We start from the raw sequence: 27,927 nt of genomic DNA, 5'->3' as shown, positions 1-27,927 counted from the left end.
AAATTATTAATCAAATATGGAATAAAACACCGAATAGCAACCCCTTATCACCCACAAACAAGTGGGCAAGTTGAAGTTTCAAATAGAGAAATTAAAAGAATTTTAGAAAAGACAGTTGCTACTAGGAAAGATTGGTCATATAAGCTCCCCGAGGCTTTGTGGGCCTATAGGACAGCCTTCAAAACCCCTATAGGGACCACTCCTTTCAATCTAGTCTATGGAAAATCATGCCATCTGCCTATCGAACTAGAACATAGGGCCTTTTGGGCCATTAAGGCATTTAACATGGACTACAAAGAAGCGGGGGAGAAACGCATTCTGGACCTTCATGAACTAGAAGAACTTAGAATGAACGCTTATGAAAATGCTAAAATTTATAAAGATAGAACCAAGAAATGGCATGATAAGCGTATTCTTAAAAGAGAATTCAAAGTAGGAGAATTAGTGCTGCTCTTTAACTCTAGACTAAAACTTTTTCCAGGAAAACTCCGTTCCCGATGGGTCGGACCTTTTGAAATAACTAAAGTTTTCCAAAATGGCGCTTGTGAAATAAAGAACAAATTAAATAAAACTTTCACCGTTAATGGACAACGCCTAAAGCACTATTTCTGCCCTAAAGACTCAGATTATCATTCTAAGTTAAAATTACAAGAGACACATCCAATTACTTAGAACTTTTATTCTAAATTAGTCGAGCCAACGACGTTAAACAAGAGCGCTGCATGGGAGGCAACCCATGACTTTTATTGTTGTTTTTACCCTTTTTTTTTTTATTTTTCCTTTTACTTTGGCTATCACTAATAGAGCTCCCACGCACATTTCTCCAAATGTTGCTGCTGGTGGGAGCGCAAATGTTGTTCCACCTGCACACACTACACATTTTTCTAACACTTTTGCAGGTAGTTCCTCCTCATCAAGGCAAAGCTCCATCGATGATGTACTCCATGAGATACGCGCCCAAAACGCACTAAATCAAGAGCGCGATGGATTATTCTATGCCATGCATCAACAACAAGAGGAGATGATGGAACGAATGACATTCATGCAAGCCCAGCAAGACGAAATTCTTCAAAACCAACATGAGATGCAGGGCTATTATCATAGGTGGGAGAGCTCCGAAGAGCACCGTCAACAACAGCTCGACAATGTCATACAAGAGCTAGGCAGTTTGAGGCTTCAGTTCAACAATTTCCAAAATTATCAACATCCTCCCTCATGATCTCTCCACCAGGTTTTGTGCTCCAAAGCTACACTTGAGTCTCAACAGTGAGGACACAGTTGGATTTAAGTTTAGGGGAGTATTCTACCATCCTTACTTTATTTCTCAGTTATTTTATTTTTAGTACAATTTCCCTTTTCGCAAATAAAATAATAGCACTATTTTTGGGTAAATTCTAAATTTTTCCTTTTCTTGAGCCAAATTAAAAATTTTTCCAAAGACTTAGGATAATAGCTCACTTAGAAAGTATATAGGTTAAGAAAAGAGGAGAGGCTAAGTTAAGGAAATTAGGGAATTTTACAACAAAATCGGTATTTTTCCAACACCCAGAAGTCTCCCTAGTATAGATATCAATTTGAATAACCATTGTGCCAAAATCTCCTGATTTAAATTTGTGCAATCCTTTAGTAGTTTATCTATCCAGTCGGACACCATCTATAAAGTCACACATTAAGTAGGTTTGTCGATGAATATAAGCGAATCATCTAAGCAAATTCTTAAGGTCATACTGTGGTAATACGGTTAAACCTTAAAGAATAAAATAATATGAGGTCATACTGTGGTAATACGGTTAAACCTTGAAAAAAAAAATATATTTATATGATTGCTAATACAAAATTTGTATCATCAAAATTTGTATCATCAAGCTAATTGCAGGTTGAAAAAGATGAATAAAGACGCTAACCGATTTTCTTACCATGTGTGTGACATAGATAAAGGGTCTTAATGTGACTGTCTAGAATGAAAAAGGATGAAACAAAGGAGAAGATTTAGATTTTAGTACAACGGCATGATCCGAATTCGATATGTATAAGAGGGAGAACTTTGTGTGTCGTTGAAATACCCTTCTTGATTGTGTAAAGAACCTAACTAATTAATCTTAGCCGATTTGAATTTCTGACCACGTATGAGTACTTGTGATGTTATTTTCCTCTAAGTCTGTGTGTGTGAGTTGCTTCGCATTTCAAATGTTTTCTATATGCAAGCTAAATTGCTTGAGGACAAGCAATGGTTCAAGTTTAGGGGAGTTTGATGCACCTAAAAATATGCTATTTATTTAGTTAATTTACTATTATATTTTAATTATTTTTATTTTGATTCCGAAGTTTTATATTATGAATTGTTACTTATTTCTCGTATTTTAAATAAACAGATAAAAATTGCACGAGTTGAAGAAAGGAGCGAAAACGGACCAAAAAGGAGCAAAACCGGATAAAAAGGGCCACACACGTGCAACCAATTGGGCCACACGTGTGCAGCCCACTCAAAAGCAATTCAAGCCTGCCAGCACAAACAAAGTGGCGCCTGCCACAAGGAACCAAAGTGGCGCCTGCCACTTTTCCATCATGACCGTCCCTCAAAATTCAATCGGACGGTGACGCGTGTTGTGAAATTAGTCCCACATCGGGCAGATTTCAACAGTAGTGCTTTGTATTTTAGTATAAATAGGTCCCTTTCCTCCACTTTCTAGACACACAACTTTGTAACAATTAACTTGTAAAACGAGAATATAACTCGTATAGTTAGTTGGAAAGAATTCTTAAGCCTTTGCGGGAATTCTTTCTAAAGTTGAATATTATTTTCTTTTGTGCCGACGTTATTCCTTGGAGCTTTTATCCAGGTTTTTATTTTATTTTCTTTCTTTTATTTTTCTTTATTATTTATTTATGCTTTATTTATCTATTTGCTTTATGTTTTTATTTCCCGCTTATTTATTTATTTCGTCTTTAGTTTTAGTTTTAGTTATGTCTAGCTAATTTAATATTGCTAGGATGTGTGATTAGTAGCTAGTAGGGTTTCGATAGTTAGTTCGCGCGCTAGTTTCTTTTAAGTTTTCTTTAAGCAGTTTTTATTTTTAAATGACTATAATTTGTCACGAGAGTGAGAATTAATTAAAGTAGGATCAACATAGAACGCCACTTGAGATTTCTACTAGATAGTAAAAACTGTACATTGATTCTAATTCGGAAGAACGCCCACTTAGGATTAGAGTCGATAATTATTTCTAATTCGGAAGAACGCCCACTTAGGATTAGAAGTAATTTAATTATATTTGGTTTTCAAAAAGTACTTTATTAGCGGATGTGAGACGAGAGTTTAGCATCACCTTTATAATCTACAACATTAGTCAAGATTCGCGATAGCTGAGATTAGTGTTTTTAAACCAATATAATTCGAAAACTTAATTGTTTACACCACTAAATATCTAGAAGTAATGCAACTACTTTGTAAAGTATTTTATTAATTTCATGATGAGAGTTGTGAGAGCTGGAAGTGAGAACGGCTTTCGCCTGGAGCATCGACTTTATTAAAATACGACAACTAGGTGGTGTAGTAATTTTACTTAGCACGAAAACTACTTTGATAAGTATTTTATAATTTCATGATGAGAGTTGTGAGAGCTGGAAGTGAGAACGGCTTTCGCCTGGAGCATCGCTTTTATTAAAATACGACAATTAGATGCGGTAGTAATTTTACTTAGCGCGAATTAAATATCGAACCCTGTGAAGCAACTAAGAGCTCATCCTAGCAATACGCTTTATTATTCTAAAAAACCCAAAAAAAAAAATATATTTTCTTTTGTTTTATTTAAAAATTCTACTACTATTTACTATTTAGCCTTAGATTTACAAACGTAACATTAGATAACGGTAGGTCGACTATTGGTCTCTGTGGGATCGATAATCTTTTAAAACTACACGCGGCAAGGCTGTATACTTGCAGCGCACCACCTACAGAGTTTTTAACTCCAGAACAAGAACTATGATGGAATCAATCAATGTTGTTGTTGATGATAGTGATACAACAAGTGCAGATCCAGCTGAAGAGACAGATGTTATCACACCTGTCCCCGCACCAGATGATGATCAAACTGAACCTGAACCTGATCAACTTTCTGAATCTACTGCAGAGGTTCCTAGACCAAACAAGGGACCATCTACTAGAACACAGAAGAATCATCCTCTGGAACTTGTCATTGGAAATCCAAATCAAGGAATTACAACAAGAAGATCAAAAGAAGCAATCTCTAACTCATGCTTCATATCCAAGATTGAACCAAAGAATGTTAAAGCAGCCTTGACTGATGAATACTGGATCAATGCTATGCAGGAGGAACTAACTCAGTTCAAAAGAAGTGAGGTATGGGATCTAGTACCTAGACCAGATGGTATAAATGTTATTGGTACAAAGTGGGTCTACAAGAACAAAACTGATGAAAATGGTGATATTACTAGAAATAAAGCCAGACTTGTGGCACAAGGATACACCCAGATAGAAGGAGTAGACTTTGATGAAACATTTGCTCCAGTTGCTCGTTTGGAGTCCATAAGATTGCTCTTGGCCGTGGCATGCATCTTAAAATTCAAGTTATATCAGATGGATGTAAAGAGTGCATTCCTAAATGGCTATCTAAATGAAGAGGTATATGTTGAACAACCAAAAGGGTTTGTAGATCCAAGTTTTCCTAGTCATGTCTACAAACTAAAGAAAGCTCTCTATGGCTTAAAGCAAGCCCCTAGAGCATGGTATGAAAGATTGACTGAGTTTCTTGTCAGCCATGGATACAAGAAGGGTGGCAATGATAAAACCCTGTTTGTAAGAGAGGAAAAAGGGAAGCTAATGATAGCTCAGATATATGTGGATGATATTGTATTTGGTGGAATGTCAAGACAGATGGTGGAACACTTTGTGCAATAAATGCAATCTGAATTTGAAATGAGTCTTGTAGGGGAACTAATATACTTTTTAGGTCTTCAGGTCAAACAAATGGAAGACACTATATTTATTTCTCAAGAAAAATATGCAAGAAACATTGTAAAGAAGTTTGGAATGGAAGGTGGTAGTCACAAAAGGACACCTGCACCTACACATTTGAAGCTTACCAAAGATGATAAAGGGATTGATGTGGATCAAAGTCTCTACAGAAGTATGATTGGAAGCTTGCTATATCTTACAGCTAGCAGACCTGATATCATGTTTGCAGTAGGTGTGTGCTAGATATCAATCTGAACCCCAGATGAGTCATCTGACTCAAGTAAAGAGAATCTTTAAATATGTGAATGGAACATGTGGCTATGGTATATTATACTCTCATGGTAATGATTCTACCTTAGTTGGCTATTGTGATGCAGATTGGGCAGGAAGTGCTGATGATAGAAAGAGCACTTCTGGTGCATGTTTCTTCTTGGGAAGCAATCTAGTATCTTTGTTTAGTAAGAAGCAAAACAGTGTGTCTCTATCCACAGCTGAGGCAGAATATATAGCAGCTAGTAGTAGTTGTTCACAATTATTATGGATGAGACAAATGTTGAAGGAGTACAGTGTTGAGCAAGATGTCATGACACTTTACTGTGATAATCTGAGTGCTATAAATATCTCTAAAAATCCTATTCAGCATAGTAGGACTAAGCACATTGATATACGACATCATTTTATAAGAGAACTTGTGGAAGAAAAAATTGTCACACTTGAACACATTGCATCTGAAGAACAGTTAGCAGACATTTTTACAAAGGCTTTGGACGCAAATCAATTTGAAAAATTAAGGGGCAAATTAGGAATTTGCCTATTTGAAAATCAATAGTAGTTACTGCAAGGAGAGTGTACAGCAGTTATTTTCTCTTCCCTCCTACACTCTCTGCACGCTTACATAGGGAAATCATTACAAAATTTATTCTATTTCCATAACCACTTCATCTACACGCCTTCAACCGCTCAACTTCCTTCATTTTCTCCAAACACCAACGAAACTTCATCTCTCACATTCTTCCCTCATCGTCCTAATTTCACCATTATCAATTCCAACTGTACTATGTCGAACTCTGCAAAATCTACTCCAATCAAGATCGACGCTACTCAGCCTACAATGGGAGGAGATTCTATCGTCGTAAACGCCATTCCTATTTCAAGTATACCACCTATAAGTCCTGCGAAAAAGGTGAAGAAAACCTCGAAGAAGGAGAAGACCTCGCAAGTAAGCTTTGACTCTTCATCTCCCTCTGCTTCGATTAAGAAAAAGAAGAGCAAGAAATCGAAATCTGAAACGAAGAGGAGTTTCACAAAGTCTGAACTACATATTGATCCACTTCCATCGAGTGGTGCTGCTACTCCTGTCATTAATCCTGCTGAGGAAAATGTTGACGCAACTGGTAAGAATTCTCTTAATCAAAACCTTAATGTTCCAAATTCTGCTGAAACCCTAGGTTTAAAGGACCCTGCTGTGTCTGAAAAATTGGGGAAAAATGTTCCTAACCCCCCTACTATTGTTGATGCTAATATTGGTGCTTCCACTGAGACCAATGATGTTGTTACTGCTGAGTCTCTCAAGAAAACAGGTCCTGAGACTCATGCTGCGTCAAGTGTTGTGACACCTGACGCTGAGCCAAATGTTGTGCCAGATGTTACCACAGCTTTGGCACAAGAAAATCTTGTGAACTACTCTGAGTCTGATGAGAGTCCTCAACCTAAGTCTGCTGATAAGGAGGCTAATGAAAATCCTGAAGTTGTAATTGTAAACGAAACAACCATTAGTGATAAGTCTGTTCCAACAAATTCTGATGTTAGTGTGGCTAGAAGGACTAGAAGCAGGGCTGGTAAAGGTATAGAACCTGCTAACACACCTGTCCAAACACCTAAGCCATCTAGGGCTGGAAAAGGTACTGGTAAAACGCCCCTATATAGACCTCCAAAACCTGTGAGTAAGGTGGTTCCTAGAACTGAGGAAAAGTGAAAAGCTAAGAAAAGGAAAGCTCCACCAACTAGTGACTCTGAGTTTGAGCCAGAGACAGATGTTGCTGCATCTGGCAGCACATCTAGGAAGAGTATAGGAAGAAAGAAGGTCCCTCAGTCTGTTCCCTATGCTCCATTAGATAATGTATCATTCCATTTGGAGAATGGGTCTGCTAGATGGAAATTTGTATATCACATGAGGTTGGCTCTAGAGAGGAATCTGAAGGAAGACATCCTCCAATGCCAAAGTGTTGTTGAAGCTATTGAATATGCAGGTTTGATGAAGACTGTCTGTGGTTTGGAAAATTGCTATGACAGGCTTGTCAAAGAATTTTTGATTAATGTGGCTGAAAACTGAAAACTGTAATGATCCAGCAAGTCCTGAATATAGGCAAGTTTTTGTTCGTGGGAAGTGTGTCAAATTCTCACCAACTGTTATTAACCAATATCTGCAAAGAAATTCTGAAGAGGTGGCTGATCTAAAGGTTACAGACAATGAGGTCTGCAAGGTCCTCACAGCTGGCAGGTTGAAAGTTTGGCCTACTAAGGCTAAGTTGGCTGCAACTTCTCTCTCTCCATTTTATGCCATTTTAAATAGGGTTGCTGCACACAATTGGGTGCCTACAACCCACTCAGGTGATGTGGCCAGAGGTTTAGGCAAATTCATTTATGTTGTGGGTACTAAAGCAAAGTTTGATTATGGGTCCTATTTCTTTCATGACACATTAAGCCATGCTATAACCTATGCTGTTGAAAAGCCAGTAGCCTTTCCCACTTTGCTGTGTAATGTCATCCTTGAGCAGCGTCCAGATATTCTGAGGAGCACTGATGTTCCTTGTACAAGAAAGGGAAAGCTGACCATTGAGCAAAGGCTGCTTGAAGGGACAAATGTTGCAGCAGGTGTTGGCTCATCTGTCCAGGCTGGGGTACTCTCTAGGAAGCAGATGATTGCTGACTTGACTGAGGCTAGCAGAGCACTTGAGGCCAGAAAATTGAAGATAGATCGTGTGATTGAGGCCCTCAAGGCTGAGGAAGCTGCTGAGATTGCTGAGGGTGAGCCTGATGGACAAGAAGGTGTGGAAACTAGTGGATCTGATGATGACACTGAGGATATGATGGAGGACTCTGATGAAAGTTCTTCTATCTGACTTCTGATGTTTTTCTTATGTTTTTCTGATGTACTTTAGGTATTTCTCTTTTGTTCCTTTTATGGGCAAGGCCCTGGATTTCTAGCACCTGTGTGTGCATTATGGTATGTAATATGTGCACTCTGATATTTATCTTGTCTGCTACGCTATGTTTTCCTATGCATGGTGTTTGTCAAAATTATGGCTAAAAAGGAGGAGTAGTGTGTGTGTGTGTGACAAGTGTGTGGACAGATGTTCTTACATCTGGTGACTGTTTCTGCGCTAATGATCTATGCTCGTATTGAGGGGGAGTGTGAGTAATATGCATGTGTTGAGGGGGAGTAGTGAATATTCTTTCTCTATCTGATGTTCGTATGCATGAATTCAGGGGGAGTGTGAGTGATATTATCTCTTGATCGCCTGAATGTGTTTGATGACAAGTGTTGTGCCAAATGTGATGGCACCTGACTAATGAGTCCACTATCCACTATGACTGAGAATTTATTTTTCTCAGATGTTTATGGGAATTTATTTTTCCCTGATGTTCTTATGATGAATGGATGCGCTTTAACTATTAGGAGTTTATTTCTCCTATTTTTTTTGCATCTACTATGGGAGTTTATTTCTCCCTTGTATGTTCCATGAGGCTAGTTGTTTTTATTCCGTTGTTGCATTGCCTCTGATGCTACTTAATTCTTTTGGAAGTAGTCTTACTATGTGTTACCTTCTTTCCTAGTTGTGTGATTATGTTGACTCGAAAGAAAGGTAATATTGTATCTCTCTTAATACTGGTCAAATATTGTTTTAGCCAAAATTTGCCAAAGGGGGAGATTGTTGGGTTTTTGTATGTTGGCTACATTTTGCAAAAACATCCTTTAGCCAAGTGTTGAGACATATGTGCCTACACCAAGTGTTGTGACAAATGTGGGTACACTTTGGAACAACACCTGTCTGTTTGACTGTGCGCGCCAGCTAGCGAGTTTTTATTCTCTACTCAATCTTTTGAAGATTTGATTGAAGAATTGTTTCAAGGTTTCTTATAGAGGAAGGCGCACGTGTTTAATGTGTTTCAGGAGGCAGCCAAACCCTAGTTATATTTTCTAAAGGAATTATATTTTTGGAAAATATATTTTTGTGTTTCAAAAATAGAACTATTATTTTCAAAAATATATCAGTTGCTGCCGCAATTCTAGAAGCCCTAATTTTGTCTTGAAGCCCAAGTCGTTCTACTACTATAAATACGAAGGCAAGCATATGGTTTCAAGCATCTAAAATCGTGTTCTTACAAAGCGTGTGTTTTAGGGATTTTAGAGTGTTAATTGTGAGCCTTTCTTGTATCTCATTGATGCAAGCTTAGGACCTGTGTTTATTGAGTTGTAAGTGTGAACTTCTCCTAAGCTTCGAAGTACGGAGATTGTTCTAGTGTGTTGTGTGATTTGCTCGCAAGCTTTTAAGCAAGAGTGAATCCTAGTTTCTTAGGAGTGTGTCTCCACCGTTTGTAATCGTTGAAGCTGATAACAACGCTGAGTGTGTTGTTAAGGTGGGAATTGGGACGGGGTCTCATATCTAGGAGTTCCTAGGTAGAAGTGTCATTGGGTAGTGATTAAGTGAGAAGTTGTAAACGGGTGAGTTTAGCTTCGAAGTAATACTGCTGATAGTGGACTTCATTCCCCAGAGTAGGCTGTTAGGCTGAACTGGGTTAACAACTCTTGTGTGTTATTTACTTTATTGTCTTTATCGTTTTATGTTATGTACTCTGTTTATAGACAAGTGTTGGTGCACCTTTAGCAACATCTGTGTAAGGCAGACAAGTGTTGATACACCTTGATCAACACCTGTCCACTATGTGCCAGAAATTTCATACATAAAACCTTAGAGGAATTTGTTGTTGATTCCAATCAACCCATGTTATTTTGTATCTCAAGGCAAGCTTTCTCGTAGGTGCTTCAAAATCCTTTTGCAATTTGCACTGTAAATTATCTTGGCAACAAAAGAGTCCTCCTTTATAACTTGATCCCAATGGTTTTCCATCAATTCCAACTGTGACATTATAAAAATTCGTTGGCAAATTGAAATGGTCACACCTACATTCAGTACAACCTTCTCTATCTTTTGTACCACGTGTATCAATGATCAAGAGATTCATGAGCCACTTTTCTTGGTATCCAAATGGAATTTTTGAAGGGTTTCCATGTTCTACAACATAAGGATCTGGAATTTTTTATTTTGTTCCTCGTGATTCAGCTCCCAAATCTCAATAAATTGGAAGAATATAAGTATTACACGTTCCGTCATTTCTAATGTAAATGGCACCTTCCATAGGATCCTTAGGGATTATTTTTGACATAGTCCAATCTTTTTCTTGGTATTTTATAGCAAACCAATGATGTAGGTATGCTTCATATAATGGTACGGAATTTCCTTCTTCATCGACTAGTTCAGCATCAAAGCTCTTGATTCCAACATGACCTTTTGGAAATTCAACATCATAAAATGTTTTAGCTGCGACTTTCCTAGGACCCATTTCAAACATTTCAGAAATAAAAGTAGCTGATTTTATATTTTTATTTTCAAATTATGCCCCTGAATAAACTACACATGTTGTTGTTGATAGCAACACTAGTATTGATGAAAAATATATTACCCCTTTACATATAAACCCCATGGTGGATATTTTTCTCTCTTTGTTATGGTGATGAAGTTTTGTTTTGGTGCAAATGAACGTGGATTATGCATCTTTTTATAACATTGAAAGGCTTAACAATATGTCAATCTGGCATGACTTGGGCCAATTGATCCAAACTGATGTGAAAGTCTATCTTTTTGTTGGGTGTTTAAAGGTGTCTTTTGTTTATATTAAGTGCTGTGAGAAATCATATAACTATTTATAGATATTAGCTAATATTGTCATATCTAGATTCTTACACGATGTTGTTGATAAGGACAATATATACAAATATAAATAATTAACAATATCTTACCTTTCATTAGCTCATTTTATTTATTTTTTTGACAGACATTAGCTCATTTTATATTTATCCATTTGTTTAACCACTAGTTTTACTAAACAATTGAAGATCAATCAACTATGTTATCACTTTAAGTTCAACAACGATTTACTATCTTATCTACTATCATCTATTTTTTCAACAAACAAAGTCATAATTTAGGTTGTGGTGGGACTACTGATACCTCTAAAATATGCATGGTTTTAGTGGTCATTTTACTTAAATAATATTGCTTGTTGCTTAAGTTACTTGAGCTATTTTACTACAATCCTCTTTAATGTAAAATCGTGTTAGTAAAAAATAAAGTAAAAAAAATTTATGCAAACTTTTTTGATTTATCATTGATGCATATAGTTCATCAATGGAGTACTCAAACTTGTAGCCATAATTTCTAAAAAGATGTATTGGGCGAGTTCACTAAGTTTGATGGGCCCGTCACCTTATATTAAAAGATGTATTAGGCGAGTTTCGTGAGCTTGATCACCCATCCCAAGTGGATAGGGATAAGATCAGGTCATGGACCAACAGGTATGTCTGGAATAATATGAACACATGAGATCCCTTCCTCCTCGATGATCTCCAACTTTCCTATTTCCTCTCTAGGACTAGTCTCCACTATCTCACCCACGAGAGGAGATCCTCTCATGTCCAAATTCCCTCATGTTGGATCTCAGCCTTCCATTTCTTTTTTGTTGTTTACTGTTCATTCAAATAAAAAAAATTGAATGGTAGAGGATTAAACTGCAACCCGTGCAGTCCAATTTGGACATGAGAGGATCTGCTCTCCTCACCCACCACCCCACCTTACTCTCTCTGTGTATATGGGTATAACAACAGTTGAGAGGATAGTTCTTTCTTTTTTGATACAATAATTTTTTATACTAATTTTGCAAATAGTGTATAGGGTAAATGGCTATTTACCCCATACAAAGTTAGCGAAATTTGATTTACCATCTACGTAATTTTTTTTCTAAATCCGTACTTGCAATATGAAGATTCTCTCATTTATCCCTAGGTGGAAAAAAATTTAATTTATTTTTATTTTTAATTCGCTAATTTTTCTTTCTTTTTTTCAATGATGCGGCTCAATGAAGGGGTGTGTTGTTAAACAGCGAGTGTGAAACCAACAGTAGATAGCATTCCTTTTTTTTTTGTTACAGTAGTAGATAGCATTCCTAAAAATGAATATATTGTGTATCAGTGTATGGAAGGAAATACAATGTGGGAAGCGCTAGGAGGGGTGGCCGGGTGGGTACACATCAGATTTTCAGATGAGGTGGAAATATTGTTCATAGAATCAAGAGGATGTGCCAACAATATAGCTTGAGGGCCACACTTAATAAATACAATATAGAGATGTGAACAATCTCGTACACATTTTATTTGGAAATGTACGGGCACATTGTTAAGGTGGACCATTCTAATAGGTCCACAAATAATGTTTAACATAAAAAAAAAATTAATAAACATTATTTGTAAACTTATTACAATTATCCACCTCAACAAGTGTATCGATACATATTTAAATAAATGTGTACCGAAGAATTCACCGGTGTACTTACAAATCAACAAAGCATATACATTATAACAATGGGAAAAAATACATTAAAAAAGGTGAACAAAATTTTGGAGCACAATGCATTATCCTTGTTTGTATATTTGGTCACTGAAGAATACCCAACTACTTACCTACCCTCTTTAATAGTCCCATGAAGGATGGATTTAGAAGGATCATTTGGTGAATGAATATTTTGTCCACCAACTATGCTGGTACTTGCTGTTGAATTGTAATTACTTGTATCTGATTCCTTCATTGAAATGTCAGTCATGATGCTACTAACATCGTCAAATTTCCAGTCAGTCAAGTATCCGGGCCTTGCTGTTACAGTGCTCACTTCAATATCTCCTGAAAGCATTGCCACCACACGCGACATTGATGGTCGTAAAGTTGGTGATGTTTGAGTGCACAAAAGGGCTATTGCCACAAGACGTTGGACTTCTTCCTTGTTGAATTCTGATAGTCTAGGATCTTTCAGATCATCTGTACAGTTCCTTTCATGAAGCTGCCAAGCCTAAACAAAACACAAATAACATTAAGCTATGAATGAAAGCGAAAAACAATTGAAATATTTTGAATTTTAAATGCACAAACTAAAGGTGTTTTTGGAAATAATCATGGGCTATATAAGATAAACAAACGCAAGATAATTCATACTCCCTCCGGACACAAATATAAGGCAAAATGCACTTTTTAGATTCAAGATACATCCATTATTCAATGAATCTAAAAAGTGCATTTTGCCTTATATTTGTGTCCGGAGGGAGTATGCAACAAGAATTTGAGGCCTTATAAAAAGGAGGTTACCACTTAATGATCAAACTACGATTAATGGGAATACATTTTTTTGATCTTTAGATGTTGAGGCAAATGGTTGTGACTTGTGAGTATCTTATGATATAAAAAGGTAGTTACAACTTGTAGCAAAAGATGATGAAGCTGTTCAACACTATTTTGTTACAAAATAATCAATTTTATTATGTAATGAATGTGGATGATAAAAGACATCTATGAAATGTATTTTGGGTATATGCAAGATATATATGAAGTGTATTTTGGGTATAAATATAAGATATAACAATGACTGAGATTATATTCAAACTCATTTGTTGAAATATCAAAGTGGAAATAGACATATTTGAATTTTGGATTATAATTTTACATCTCTAAAATGTTGCTATTATTTAGATTAATGCTAACTAGGGTTATTCAGATCAGGAAATGTTTATTCATATTTTTGGGAAATTAAAATTCAAGGGAATAAAAATCAGCATTCATACCCATTCTAGAAGATACATCTTTTCTCCTTCCAAACTTGTATCAGAATTTGGCCTCCCACTAACTAACTCGAGAGCCACAACCCCAAATGAAAAAACATCTGCTTTCTCTGTGAGGTGTCCGCGCATGGCATACTCCGGTGCAAGATATCCACTTCATCATGAGATTCAGAGTACATTGAGGGTTTAGTAAAGTTTGAACCATGATATACACAAATAAAACAATATAATGACAAAATCATGAAACTACAAGACGATCAAGTGTTAAATATGACTTACATTGTCCCAGCAACACGGGTGCTTATATGGGTTTTTTTATCATCATATAATTTAGCCAATCCAAAATCAGATATTTTTGGAACAAGATCAGAGTCGAGTAGAATATTACTAGCCTTCACATCACGGTGCACAATTCGGAGTCGTGACTCCTCATGTAAATATGTCAATCCTCTTGCAACACCCATACAAATATCATAACGGGTTGACCAATTGAGGAATAAATCATTTCCTGCTTAAATAAAACAACAATGTCCTTAATTATATAAATAAGATAAATGAAAAAGAAGATAAGCATTCATACATACACGAAAACAAAGACACTCATACCAAACAATGCTTGATCAAGACTCTTATTTTCTAAATACTCGTACACAAGTAGTCGTTTGCTCCCTTCAATACAACATCCATATAATTTGACAAGATTACGGTGTTGCACAGCAGATATAGTAGCAATCTCAGCTACGAACTGACTCTTTCCTTGATGGGATCCTATAGATAATTGTTTCACAGCCACATCTCTTCCATCATTTAGTTTCCCCTGCAATCACAAAAAGGGGATAAAAATATATATTCTAAATTTAGTTCAAATGTTTTATATATATATATTAAAAATTAAAATAAGACTCCACCAATTTCATCAACAAAATACAACTAATATACTACTATCAATAGCAAAGCCAGTTTTTGGAGGTTGGGAGAAGCTTTTGAGATATCATTATAAAATAAGAACGATATTATGAATAAAAGATAAGAAATAATTAATTACCATAAGTTAAATTAAAAACTTCACATTTATCTTAAAATGCAAACTACAATATGAAATCCTAAATATGAGTATTATTTGAATAAGTATTGACAAAGATGATCAGCATATGCTATCATTATTTCTAAAATTGAGACAACAAATATTCACCTTATAAACAGGTCCAAAACCTCCCTCTCCAAGTTTATTGTCACGATTGAAGTCGCTTGTAGCATTTTTTAACTCGGAGTAGCTGAAAGTGTTTGGCATTATATCAATGCCTAAAAGCTCTGCAAAAATTAAACACAAACACAATTTAGAATGCTATGGGTCAAACACCAAAAAAGTACAAATATTATCTATAATGCAGAGTGTAATATATTTTTTTGTTATAAAAACCTAATAATATAGAACTTTTGTGTGCTGAAAGTTATAATTTGATTTGTTGTTATACAAAAACATATTTAAAGCATTTCCCCTAGATTTTAAAAAGTATCAGCATGCAAAGATATATACTTATAATCTAAAATAACATTTTGCATTATGTAAGAAGACAATTGAAACGGTCAGGCTACAAAACTATACCGTATATTGATAAAATTTTGTTACCTTCGTTGTCATCATTGAACTTTCTTCTCCGCTTGATATAGAAAATGGCAAAAACTACTAGAAAGCAAACAACTCCAACACCAACAACAATTCCAATGATTAGACCAGCTCTATTCTTTTTACTGCTAGGAGGTTTATTGCTTACAGTAGGTATGAAATCTGCACAAGTATAAATTGAATTACAAAATTCAATTTTTTCCAAAGAAAAAGATTATATGTTGTGATGAATCAACATTTCAACTGCATAATTTTTTTTAACTTTTACCTGGGATAGCATTGATGGCTTGAATCAAGGGTCCATAAGTACCTTGACCAGGTATGCAGCAAGTCCCTTTTCCAGCCCAAAAAAGATGGATCTCGAGATAGTTTTCTTTCACTTGAAACCTAAATTTCTTTTGAACAGCTCTATATGAGACACCACCAGCTTCTCTTTGTATGTCAAAATCCTTCAAAACACGAGTCCCCTAAAATTTAAAATATGAAAACTAGACAATGTTAAGATTCCATTAGCCGCATGCATATGGACTACATTGATTATATCTCTAGTCATTGTGAGATTTCAACAACATAAATACCTGGATATAAATATCAAAGACCCGTCTCCCAAGGCTTTTCCATGTGGCAGAATCAAGAATGGCTGTTTCCGCAAATTGGAGGGTAACGTTATAAAATCCATTTTCTAATCCCAATCCGTAATATCTTAATGATGATGCAGAGAGCCGAGCAGTTTGAAAAAGCTCTGGGTTCACAGTACCAGTGAACTGATTAGAAACAAAACTTTTGAACAGAGGATTGCTGATCCCGGTAAATATTCCAACATTACTAACGGCCCATCTATTTGTATCTGTAACAAAGTACGTAGCAGGACCAAGTGTTTCATTGTCCGTTTGATAAACAATTCCATCTGTAGTTCTAATTTGGGGACCACCGCACTTGATTGCAAACTCAGAATCTGCATTACAGATAAGAGATTGATCAATTGTCGAAAATGTGTTTTAAATCACACTACAAAAGAAGTGTAAAAAAACTATCTAGGCAACTTAAAAACTAAGGAATAATATAACACTAACAATTAGGAAAAACTTATGTTAAGTTAGTAATTATCTGCTCTGCTTGTTTAGTGTACACAAAGTAAAGGATGTGTATTAACACAAAGAGAACATCAAAATTTCATATTAGAGTTCTAAATCTAATTTACTATATAATGATGATGATGATGATGATAATTTTCATCATCACGATTTTAACAATTTATTTAAGAGGGTAAATAGTGTCATACCCCCCTGCAAAATAGGCGAGTTTTGCGTTACCCCCTGCAAAATATTTTTTTGAGATTACCCCCCTGCAATGTCAAGATTCCTTGCGTTACCCCCCTGGCTCAACAAGTGGGCATATGACATGGACGAATCTTGACGTGGCATGACACGTGGAAATTAATTTATTTTTTATTTATTTTTAATTGCCAACTCAGTAATTATTTATTTTTTAATTAAAAAAAAATGAAAAAAACTTTTTTTTTTAAAGAAACTTTTTTTTTTACGGTAACTTTTTTTTTAAAGAAATCTTTTTTTTTTTTAAAGAAACTTTTTTTTTTTAAAGAAACTTTTTTTTTTAAAAAAAACTTTTTTTAAAGAAATTTTTTTATTTAAAGAAACTTTTTTTTTTCGTTCCGTTCATATGCAGCGATTGTTCTTCGTTTTCAATTTCAATTTGGGGGTTAGGGCAAAGCGATTGTTCTTGCGTTACTATGTGATTGCAGTTTTTTTTTTGGGTTACTCTATTATTATTAGTTATTATTATTATTATTATTATTATTAGTTTTTTGGTTACTATTATTATTATTAGTTTTTTTTTCATCTTCATTTTTTTTTTGGTTACTCTATTATTAGTTATTATGTATATATAAGAATTTTTTTATATATATAAAATAACAACTTTTAGTAAAAAAAAAAAAAAAAAAACTTTCTTTTAAGTAAGTTCATAAAAATATAATAACTTTTAAGTTTTTTTTTCATTTTTTTAATTAAAAACCCCATAATTAATGAGTTGGCAATTAAAAATAAATAAAAAATAAATTAATTTCCATGTGTCATGCCACGTCAAGATTCTTCCATGTCATATGCTCACTTGTTGAGCCAGGGGGGTAACGCAAAGAATCTTGACATTGCAGGGGGGTAATCTCAAAAAAATATTTTGCAGGGGGTAACGCAAAACTCGCCTATTTTGCAGGGGGTATAACACTATTTATCCTATTTAAGATTATCTTCTCTTCCCCATTTTATTGTCTCATAAGAAACACAAGCTTATAATCAAACTTACATCGTGCAGCACCACGATTGCATGGAAAATTTTTCTGGAGACAGTTGATCCCAGTAGGCAAACCACTGCAAAACAAAAGGTATGGTTCAGACCATAAAATTCATATGGCTTTAAGCAAATTCATAATTTTTTTTTTGAACAATAAGCAAATTCATAATTATTATCAGTAAAAATAAATTTACTATTTGAATATATTTTTTGGTAAAAGTAAATAATATTCAGTGGTATAATTAAAACTACACGCCCAGCTAAACAATGGTGCCTGAATCGGATTTTCCAAGATCAAAAAAATGAAAACTCAGGTTTAATTTATAAGTATTTCATTGCAAAGTCATTTTCATAGACCCCAAATTATTACATTCAATCTCAGAAGGTATACATAATCACATAAAAATATGATGACATGCCAAATTGTTAACCATAGACTACATCCTTGTTTGCAATAGGCAATGCAGTTTGAGGTAGTGAACTATTGTAGCAATATGACAAGATATGCTTCTTGTCATATTAATGAACATACGTACTAGTATAAAATAAGACAAGATAAATGGTATCGAATGATGCAATCAGTTAAAATATCGTATAATCATGATATAGTTAAGCTAACAGTCAAACATATGTCACAAGGAACCTGAGGATGAAAAATAATAGAGACAGTGTTAGGAAATAACTCTATGCTGCTACAAATCACAACACAAAATGTTGATATTATCTCTCTAGAACTACGATCAATCTTATCTAAATTGAGCAACTCACTTTAATTGAAACAATCAGCATCAAAGAATCGGTATATAAATTACCTGCTATTTGAATTTACTATTGTCAAGTTGTTGGCAACTATGTTCCTGCATATCATGCCCAAAAAATATTACAACACTGGCTTCACACATAGAAAGAAACAGAGAAATCATAAATAGATTCATTGCAAATAATATATATAGAATTTAGTTAACAGTTAAAAGCAGAGTAAAACATGTGTGGTTTTATTATTTTCGGGAAAAGAACTTGAGAGAAAATGAAATTTACTTTGACCAAGATATTAATGCATGAAAATGTTTAAGAAATGAAAAGTAACCAACTGAAATTGAAATTGAACTTAATCTTTTCAAATGCAAGAGATGAGGCTACTATTTTCCTTTTTGAATTAACTAATTAGGTTATGAAGGTATCTCTCAATAAACCGGGATCCTCGGGAGAGGGAAGCAAGCTTTGAGAGAGATTTAGACTCAAATAGAATCATCTTAACAAAAAATGATCAAATGGATACGCTGAGCTCTATATATAGAGAAACTACCTAACTAACTCTAATAAACTAATACATTTCATATTCTCTAACAGTATAAAAAAAAATCAATATAATTAAAATTGATATGGAATGTAAAATCATAGAAACCATGATGTGTACATCAAGAAATGGAGCATCTCATGCATTGAATAGCTAGCATGCAAAGTAGTTGAAACATGTTAGAAATAATATAAAACCATTGATATGGCTCTATCCTAACAACTTAAGCTTTTGGGATAATCGGTTATTTGACAAAACATAAAGAAAAGTAATATGGAAATGGGGGAAGAAAAGGAACATGAAACTTACAGTTGTAAATTTGGTTCGTTTATCCAAGAAGGGAAGCTTCCAGATAGATCATTGTATGACAAGTCTCTGAAACATATTAAGTCAAACTAATTGAAAGGCAAAAAATGAAAATTGCAGATTAAAATTTAAAAACAATATGTTGCTGATTTTCAAAACACCAAACTGTTTTCTACAACCATAGTTTGGAGGTCCCTTGCATGAAAGATCTTTTATAAATTAAGTATTCTCAATTTGACTATGTTTAATAACCTTCAATAAAATGTGAATAAATGCAGTAGTCAAATATACATTTTGAGGAATGCCATGGTCACTCGCTCAAACACTCTCCCACAAACACAATCTCTACGAATGGTGCCACGTCTCCACTTTTTTAAGTCTTTACTGGTATACCGGCATTTAAAGTTGGGAAATCTTTTAATACTTATTGTTTATTTTATTTTTTTTATTATTGGCAACTCAAAGGTCATTTCACAATTTCTATTCTTTACAATTCTTGAAATTTTATTGTTTACAAATTTTCTATTTTGCTTTTTGTGATAGTTTTTCATTCTCCTCTCTCAATCCAAGGCCCAAATAACAAGTTTTTGCAAAATCATAGATAATTATGTTGAAAGTAACCTGTTGAGCCAATTAGCAAGTAAAGAATTGATAACTAGGGCAACATGGCACCATATATTGAGGGAGTGTTTAAGGGAGGGTGTGAGCAAGTGTCATTAGCATTCCTCATACAAATTGAAATATCTATTAAAGAGTTGAGTATACTAGTAAAATTTTTTGTGTATCATTTATTCTTAATTGATGTGGAACTAACCATTCATACTTAAATTCTAACAATATCCCTCTCAACCGAGTCTCTTTCACTATAATTGTTGTTACTAAACAATGGGACGTGTCGTCTGACTCCACCACATAGTCAACAAGACTTTTGGTGCAATGGTCTATTATATTCAGATCCACTACCACTCCCCTGTCCGACCAAACCAGAGATCTGATAATGTGATATCACTTATTCGGTAGTTCAGTGAACCACCACGGACAACAACAAACTAATTATTAGGATTACCAAGGCACTAAATATCTACCAAAACCCTAAAGGTATTGAGAATTTGAGTTACTTGTCTATATTACAAAGCCCACTAAAAACACATAAACATTTAACATAAAATGGGTACCCCAATTTCATATTGTTATTTTTTGTTGATTGGTATATTAATATTTTTGTTGTTATATTCCTCCTTATCCTATATTATGCTTATATAATATTAATACGAGAATAGGCTTATATAATATTAATACGAATACGTTTCTTTTTTATTATTTAGCTTGTTTCTGCTCGATGTAAGATTATCCACTCACACTTGAATTCTAACATGTGTGCCGATGGTTAAGATAGAAAATTAAAAGATACATTTTAAAAGGTCACGTGACAATAATTTTTAATCTAAACCCATTCATGGTCAGATCCAAGGGATTGAAGATTTACTAAAAGCCTACTCACATGTTTTTAAGAGATGAACTTTTCTGCCGAGGGAGAGTGCCACTAAGTGTGTTATTTCCAAGAAACCTGGAATTTGATAAAACCAAAACATCATTTGTACCACAGATGATAGCATATCACTAGATGAATATATAATTACTTGGGAAATGGAATATTACAAGGAAGAGAGCAAACTCAAATTGAAAATTGATCCAGGAATTTGTCCTGAGATTTTATTGAAGCTCAAGTCCCTGTAAGAACAAGCATAAGTATGTGATCATCCTACTTTGTGATACAACACAAATATAGCACTAGATAGTTGTTCTCATTTTCCAAACAAAAAATAAAAGATATTTTGCATGACAATAAGCTTAAAAGTTGAATATTCATATCATATAACAAAAAGAAAATAGTGAAACTAAAAAAAGATAAATTATTGTTAAAACTGAAGTTTATGCTGGACCAGTAATGATCATATTAAGCTCACAAATGACATAGTTTATAAATATCCCATTATTTCTTTTGAAAACATTGATGCTTTAATTTAGGAATTAAGATATCCCCTGAACATGTTCTGATGTGAAACAACTTCAATCCAAAGGGTTTAAATGCATCTAAAGTGAAACGCAAACAAGTTATACTCACAGTTGGGTCAAATTTTGAAATTCTCCTAAGGAGGGAGGAATAGAACCAGAAACATTGTTATTCCTCAATTCTCTGCAACAATCATAAACAAATGTTTAGAATAAATTTACAACTAAAAGGGACAATTAAAGATTTCTTTCTACTTGGGAGATTGTAAGACATGATAATTAACAAAGTTGGATCCTTACAAGGTTGTCAAAGACTTCATATTCCTTACTAATTCCAATGAGGAGCTTCCATTAGATAGACCACTTATTCTCCTGCGTTTATATATGTCACATACGATATATTAATTTTTATGAATCAACATCAACCATGCAAGAGAGTAGTTATAAAACTCACAATTGTGTCAAAGAAGTTAAATTGGAAAATGACGAGGGTATTGGACCTTCAAAGGAATTACCCTCAAACCTCCTACAAAACCACACACCAATGAAACTCTTAGTAGTTAGTACATACTTCTAGAACAAGATATGAAAATAACGACAAAAATAATTACATTTCAAATACTATATGATTGTTTATTTCCAAAACCAATCCACATTAAAAATTCGAATTAAAAAGGGTAATAAGTAAACTAATAAGGTTTTGTCAAAAAAAAAAAGTAAACTAATAAGGTTGTCTTACAAAGATTGAAGCTTAGACCAATTTCCTATGAAGTCGGGTATTCTGCCTGTGAGTTCTGTGTCTGATGCCCATCTGAAATTAGTACAAAAGCCTTGTTTACCATAGAAGTTCTTGTTTTTTTAATCTATTATTGCATGAGGTGGAAGGGATTAGCAGTACTTACACTGTCACCAAATTGTTAAGGTTTGTAAATGTGGGTGGAATTGGACCACTAATTCCAGAACTATCCATGTAGCTATAAGGAAATATCATTTGAAATTAATACCTTGTATTCACAAAAAGATATATACATACATAATAGAATGTAATTTTGAATAAAAAGATTTGAAACGTTGCACTATCTAGATATAGCCCTTAATTTAAAAGTCATTGGATGTATGTGAATTATTTAAAAGAAGCAATGATATAGAATATGACCTATAGATGGCTCTTCCAATGCATAAAGGAGGGTGTCCATTTTCAAGTTAAGGGATGTTTATCTAAACTTACACCATAAATAAATCTTTGACACCGGTTTCACTTTCCAATACCCTTACTAAAATCATCATTAATCCTAGTCCAAAACCACTTCCACATTCATTATGTTCAACGTTACTCTGATTCACCAATACAGAGTTATGGGCAAAATTCCAATTTGACTTCAAAGAGATGCCATAACATCCAATTTGTGACATAATAAGTGTTTAAAAGGTACAAACAGAACTTAAACAATTACATGCATAAGCTTGAGCATAATCTGTATCCAATTTTTATGTTTGTTCTACGACTTAATTGTTCAATATTAATGTTCATTGTAATATCAAGAGTTCTCTCCTACTTTGTTTCTAGAACATTAATAATTGCCTCCATATCATGGCAAGTTTTTCCGAAAATGTCAAAATGGGTTTGGATCTCACTCTCACAGGATGAGGGTACCCATACACAATATACATCGAACAACTTGGGAATGTGGAAATGTGGGACACTCTAATACAACTTCAATACCCACTCTCATGCCTAGGCCCTAGTGTAGATCCTTGATCCAAATCCCACATTGCCATCCTTAACCCGATTCTAAGACCATGTTAATTAGGGTTGGATCTCACTCTCAAAATCCTAGCGCATAAGAGGAGGATGCACAAGCGCATATATACATCAATAGAGAAAATATTTAAACAAGTGTAGCATCACTTTGCCAAATGGAAGATAAAAAATACAGTAAATATGGAAGATAACAAATCACTTTTGAGAATGTTTAGACTAAAGTACTTACAGTTGCTGTTTCATAAAAAATAGAAAAGAAATACTTACAGTTGTTCTAGTTTTACCAACTTCCCAAGTTCAGATGGCAAAGATCCTGAGAAGTTATTAGACCCAAAACCCCTGGAAAATTAGAAGATAACAAATTTAAAATGTCATGATCAACCACATTGTGTATTCAAAACAATAATTCATAGATTATGGTCAAATTTGGACTAGATTTTGACTTTTGCCAGTTTCTAAACTAAGTGTTATTTATCATTATTCACTTACATAAAAGTCCTTATAAGAATTTTATGGAAAAGTTAAATATATAGCTTCTTATAAAACAAAGACATGTAATCTAATTTAAAGTTAAACTCATACAATAAAGACACATAATTATCAAAATTGACTTTAAAGTAATATTATAATTTATGTCCTATCACTTATCTAGTAAGGTTTAAATAACATACAATATAACCAACTGAGTAAGATCTCCCAACTCCTTTGGAAGCTCTCCTGACAAAGCATTGATGCCAATGGACCTAAATAGATTAAAGATAACATTAGAAAATCATATTTCCTAATATTAAGGGCCTGTTTGGATTAGCTTATTCTTGAGTTTATGCAAACAGCTAAAAAATAAGGTAATCCAAACGGGCCCTAAATATAGAAATTGTCTTCAACTTGAGTCAATGGCCTTACATGTATTGCATACGAGTCAGATTTCCAATTGCCGGAGGTAGAGACCCATTCAAGTAATTTTGGCCAAGGTTCCTGCTTGCAATTTAAGGAAACTTAAAAATAATGATATGGTTATAAATAAAAAACTGTCATAGATGGAGTTTGAACCAGTCGCTGGAAGATACAAAGTCAATCTCTTACCACTGAATATGAAGCACGGACACTCCTCGGATTAGGCGTGTCCCGGTGTCGGACACGCTTCAGTGTCGGACACCGACACGACACCAACAGTTATAATTACCTTGAATTGTGTCATTTTCTCAAATTATTATCAGTGTCGACCTGTCCGTGTCATGTCCGGTGCCCATGTCCATGTCTGTGTCCGTGCTTCATACGAACTAACACCTCATGGACAAGGAGTCTATAAAGTCATATAGTCATCTTAGACAGTTGGATGAAGATCGGATTGCTCACATTTCATGTTTTATTTTAAAGTTGATTTATTTAGGGTTGAAATGCGAGTCATCTAAACTTCACCCAACAACTGAGATTCTGAATAATTCCCTAATTGTGAAGAATGATAATCCATAAAATTCAACTATAATTAATTGAAGAAAAATGTTGAAGCAAATTAAACATACAAATTGGTGAGATAAACAAGAGTCCATAGCTCTGGTGGAATTTCACCAACCACATCCAATGAATAAACTTTCCTGTTACATTTCATAGAGAATGTATTAATTAAACATAGAAAAGAAAAGTAAACAAAGTAATTGAAACAAAAAAAAATAAATTGAGAGAAAGAAAGGGTTATAATAATACAGTGCAGTGATGCGGCATGTAGTTTTGTTGTTAAAGGAACAATCACATTTGATGAATGGATCAAAGGTAGTGTCATCGATGGCGCTGCTATCAATGGCTCTTCCACTGCATAGCTCACCGCTTATGTTCCATTGAGTTTGATCTGCTTTTATGCTCCATTTGCTAAATATTGAATTTAGAACTCTTGCTACAATAAATAAATCAAAGTTAGTACTAATTCACAAAATATAAATCAATCAATAAATAAATAAAAACTTGTGTATTAATTAATTTGATTAGATAGCAAAATTGTAACTGACATTAATCCAGAATATATCTAAATAGCAAAATTATCTACAAATGTCTCTTTTATTTATTTTTATTATTTATTAGTATTTTAATCATCAAATCTATTTTGTCAAAAAAAAATAATCAAATCTATGTTTAGATAGTCAATTAGCCTAGTCATCAAATGTGTTTTTCTTTTCTCTAAGTTTTTTTTCACCACCAATATCTGGCCTACTAAACCGTCTAATTTGATTTAGAAGTCAGTTCTGGTATCAAGTGTTTCCAGCCCTCTTTGATCGCAATTACCAGAGATCGAACTGTGATCCTCCCTACCAAATCTAGCATCAATCACCACTGAACCAACGATTGATTTTCTTTTCTCAATTTAGTTCACAAAATTATTATTTATTAAGAAAAGAGGTGATAGAAATGTGTTTGCAATTTTGATACATTTAAGTTTAAAAAAAAAAAATAGATACATTAACTATAATTACAATATCTCACGCATTTAAAGACCATGATGGTTTGAATTAAACTCAATTCAATGAGAGAAAAAAATTAAATGAGCTGATTTTATAAAATAGCATTTGAATTTATATGTAAAATAAATTGAATAAAATAAATATTTCTTTCTTTCTTCCATAGTAACAAAACAGAACAAAGTTATTATTTATTAAGAAAAGACGTGATAGAAATGTGTTTGCAATTTTGATACATTTAAGTTTAAAAAATAAAATAGATACCTTAACTATAATTACAATATCTCACGCATTTAAACTCAATTCAATGAGAAAAAAATTAAATGAGCTGATTTTATAAAATACATTTGAATTTATACGTAAAATAAATTGAATAAAATAAATATTTCTTTCTTTCTTCCATAGTAACAAAACAGAACAAAAAGGCCAAAGTACTTTATTCTGTTGTTTGGGCTGCTGGCCCAATGGAGAACGGAAGTGAACCCCTCTGAAGTTGTATTTCCGCCTCATGAATTAATAATGAGAAAATTGTATATATATATATACACATATACACGGTGAATGTAAATTAATTTTACACTATCAATCCATAAAATTATCTCATAGACTCCACTTTAATTGTATAATATGACAAAATACTTTATTTCTATTCGATATCGGTGTAAAATTAATTTACACCGATAGATCATATCCATTAAACTCATTAATAATTCAGTTTGCAAATAATAGAGGTAAAAAGTCAAGAAGGGTGTATCAAAAAAAAGTCAACGAGGGACTCTTATAGGTGTATGGTAGCTAGACAACGACAATTGAAACCTAACAAAAGAACAATAATGCATATATGTAAGAAGGTGAGTTCTATTATGGAAAATTTGATGAAGTCTTTCATGGAGCATAAGTAGTCAAAAACATCGTAACGAATATGAATTTAACAAAATTCACCGTTGGATTAAAAGTTTATATCATATAGATCATCCATAAATTTTTTTAAAGAAATTAAAAATCATTTGATATGTCATTGAGACTAATCAAGATTAACGGTATTTAATAAAAATCTATAAACCGTTAATTTTGATCGGTCTCGATAACATATTAAATGATTTTTAATTTCTTTAAAAAAATTTATGAATGTTCTATATGATATAAACTTTCAATCCAACGGTGGATTTTGTAAAATTCGTATTCGTTATAATGTTTTTGACTACTTGTGCACCATGGAAGACTTCATCAAGTCTTCCATGTTAGCCAAAACCATGTAAGAAATAAGATAACATGAATAACATTAAGTCAAAAAAAAAAAAAAATAATAACATCAATAACATGAAACTGCAATTAAAAAATGATAAAAAAAACACAGTGAGGATACAATTAAAGGAAAAAGAAAATAAATAAATTTAAGATGCGATAAATGCAGTGGGATGAAAAACAAAAACCTAAGGTTAGAACTTGACATATACTAACTAACAGCTTTTTGAAAGTCTATCTTCAAATTATGAACTTGACACTCACTGTGAACATAATTAAAATCTTTTATTTTTTGGATTACAACATAATTAAGATCTTAATACAATATAATAATTCCCTTGTAAATTGATAATAATGGTTTAATTCTTAAAATTAATAAGTAATAAGAAAATCATCACTAACCTTCAGAAGGATCTGTAGTAGCGTTTGCAGTTTGAGCTTGTGAAAAGTCAACCGAACAGCTGAAAACACAAAGAGCAATAACAAGTGCAGAACCCAAAATACAGTGTTTCATGATAAAGCATCAAAGAATAATAATTAATCTTTCTAATTTGTAAACAATACGAAAGTAAGGGATTTTGTGTGGATTAAATACTAATTGCAGGGCCAAAGTTGGCGTCTCTGACTAGAGACAAGTTGTTACATTCATTCATCATTAGTCGTTATCGTTGTACTATGTAATGTAATTAATAATAATAAAAGCATAAAGTATGAATGTGATGGATTTTTATATTAATTTTTTATTCATGAAATTAGTCTCCAATTTTAAAATCTCTTAGTTTTAATCCTCTATTAGATTTTTGTACTTAAAAATAATGATTTAGCAAATTTTTGTACTTAAAAATAACTTCTGAGTCTCCAATTTTCGAAATTTTTTGTACAACCTAACAATATTGATTAATTAAAAGATATGAAATTATAAAAAAAATCATTAAGAACTTCAGTTTCAATTTAAAAAATTATGCATTTTTATAATTTAATTAATAAAATATAAATAA

The 27,927-nt window shown here is 33.4% G+C and overlaps 2 protein-coding genes across 2 annotated transcripts; both read right to left on the bottom strand.

Moving 5' to 3' along the window:
* Positions 1–9,934: 9,934 nt before the first annotated feature.
* LOC123895914 lies at positions 9,935–10,609 on the bottom strand. The gene is made up of 2 exons (XM_045946380.1): positions 10,390–10,609; positions 9,935–10,287 (listed from the first exon to the last, which is right to left on the bottom strand). Exons 1-2 carry the CDS (start codon positions 10,607–10,609, stop codon positions 9,935–9,937), a joined length of 573 nt encoding a protein of 190 aa, XP_045802336.1.
* Positions 10,610–12,256: 1,647 nt separating this feature from the next.
* On the bottom strand, positions 12,257–27,626 carry LOC123899578 (probable LRR receptor-like serine/threonine-protein kinase At1g56130). The gene is made up of 24 exons (XM_045950744.1): positions 27,332–27,626; positions 24,939–25,125; positions 24,758–24,829; positions 24,138–24,209; positions 23,906–23,977; positions 23,502–23,573; positions 22,375–22,446; positions 22,212–22,283; positions 21,927–21,998; positions 21,773–21,844; positions 21,585–21,656; positions 21,119–21,190; positions 20,961–21,026; positions 19,463–19,528; positions 18,669–18,713; positions 17,869–17,933; positions 16,125–16,501; positions 15,815–16,013; positions 15,550–15,708; positions 15,112–15,230; positions 14,526–14,736; positions 14,199–14,427; positions 13,923–14,073; positions 12,257–13,156 (listed from the first exon to the last, which is right to left on the bottom strand). The coding sequence occupies exons 1-24, from the start codon at positions 27,441–27,443 to the stop codon at positions 12,770–12,772; spliced, it is 3,093 nt and encodes a 1,030-aa protein (XP_045806700.1). The 5' UTR covers positions 27,444–27,626; the 3' UTR covers positions 12,257–12,769.
* Between the last annotated feature and the right edge of the window lie 301 nt (positions 27,627–27,927).

The sequence above is a fragment of the Trifolium pratense genome, linkage group LG7, assembly GCF_020283565.1.
Source record: "Trifolium pratense cultivar HEN17-A07 linkage group LG7, ARS_RC_1.1, whole genome shotgun sequence".
NCBI lineage: Eukaryota > Viridiplantae > Streptophyta > Magnoliopsida > Fabales > Fabaceae > Trifolium > Trifolium pratense.
This window is presented reverse-complemented; position numbering and strand designations above follow the sequence as displayed.

What these genes read in the sequence shown, in the direction of transcription:
- LOC123895914 (XM_045946380.1), bottom strand. Translation starts at nt 10,609, where the DNA reads ATGTTTGAAATGGGTCCTAGGAAAGTCGCAGCTAAAACATTTTATGAT. An exon ending in CCCTAAGGATCCTATGGAAG is followed by an intron (nt 10,288 to 10,389) that starts GTGCCATTTACA and finishes AAAAAATTCCAG; the next exon opens with ATCCTTATGTTGTAGAACAT.
- LOC123899578 (XM_045950744.1), bottom strand. Translation starts at nt 27,443, where the DNA reads ATGAAACACTGTATTTTGGGTTCTGCACTTGTTATTGCTCTTTGTGTT. An exon ending in TGGTCTAAGCTTCAATCTTT is followed by an intron (nt 21,999 to 22,211) that starts GTAAGACAACCT and finishes GTGGTTTTGTAG; the next exon opens with GAGGTTTGAGGGTAATTCCT. An exon ending in CAATCGTGGTGCTGCACGAT is followed by an intron (nt 16,502 to 17,868) that starts GTAAGTTTGATT and finishes TCTGTAATGCAG; the next exon opens with ATTCTGAGTTTGCAATCAAG.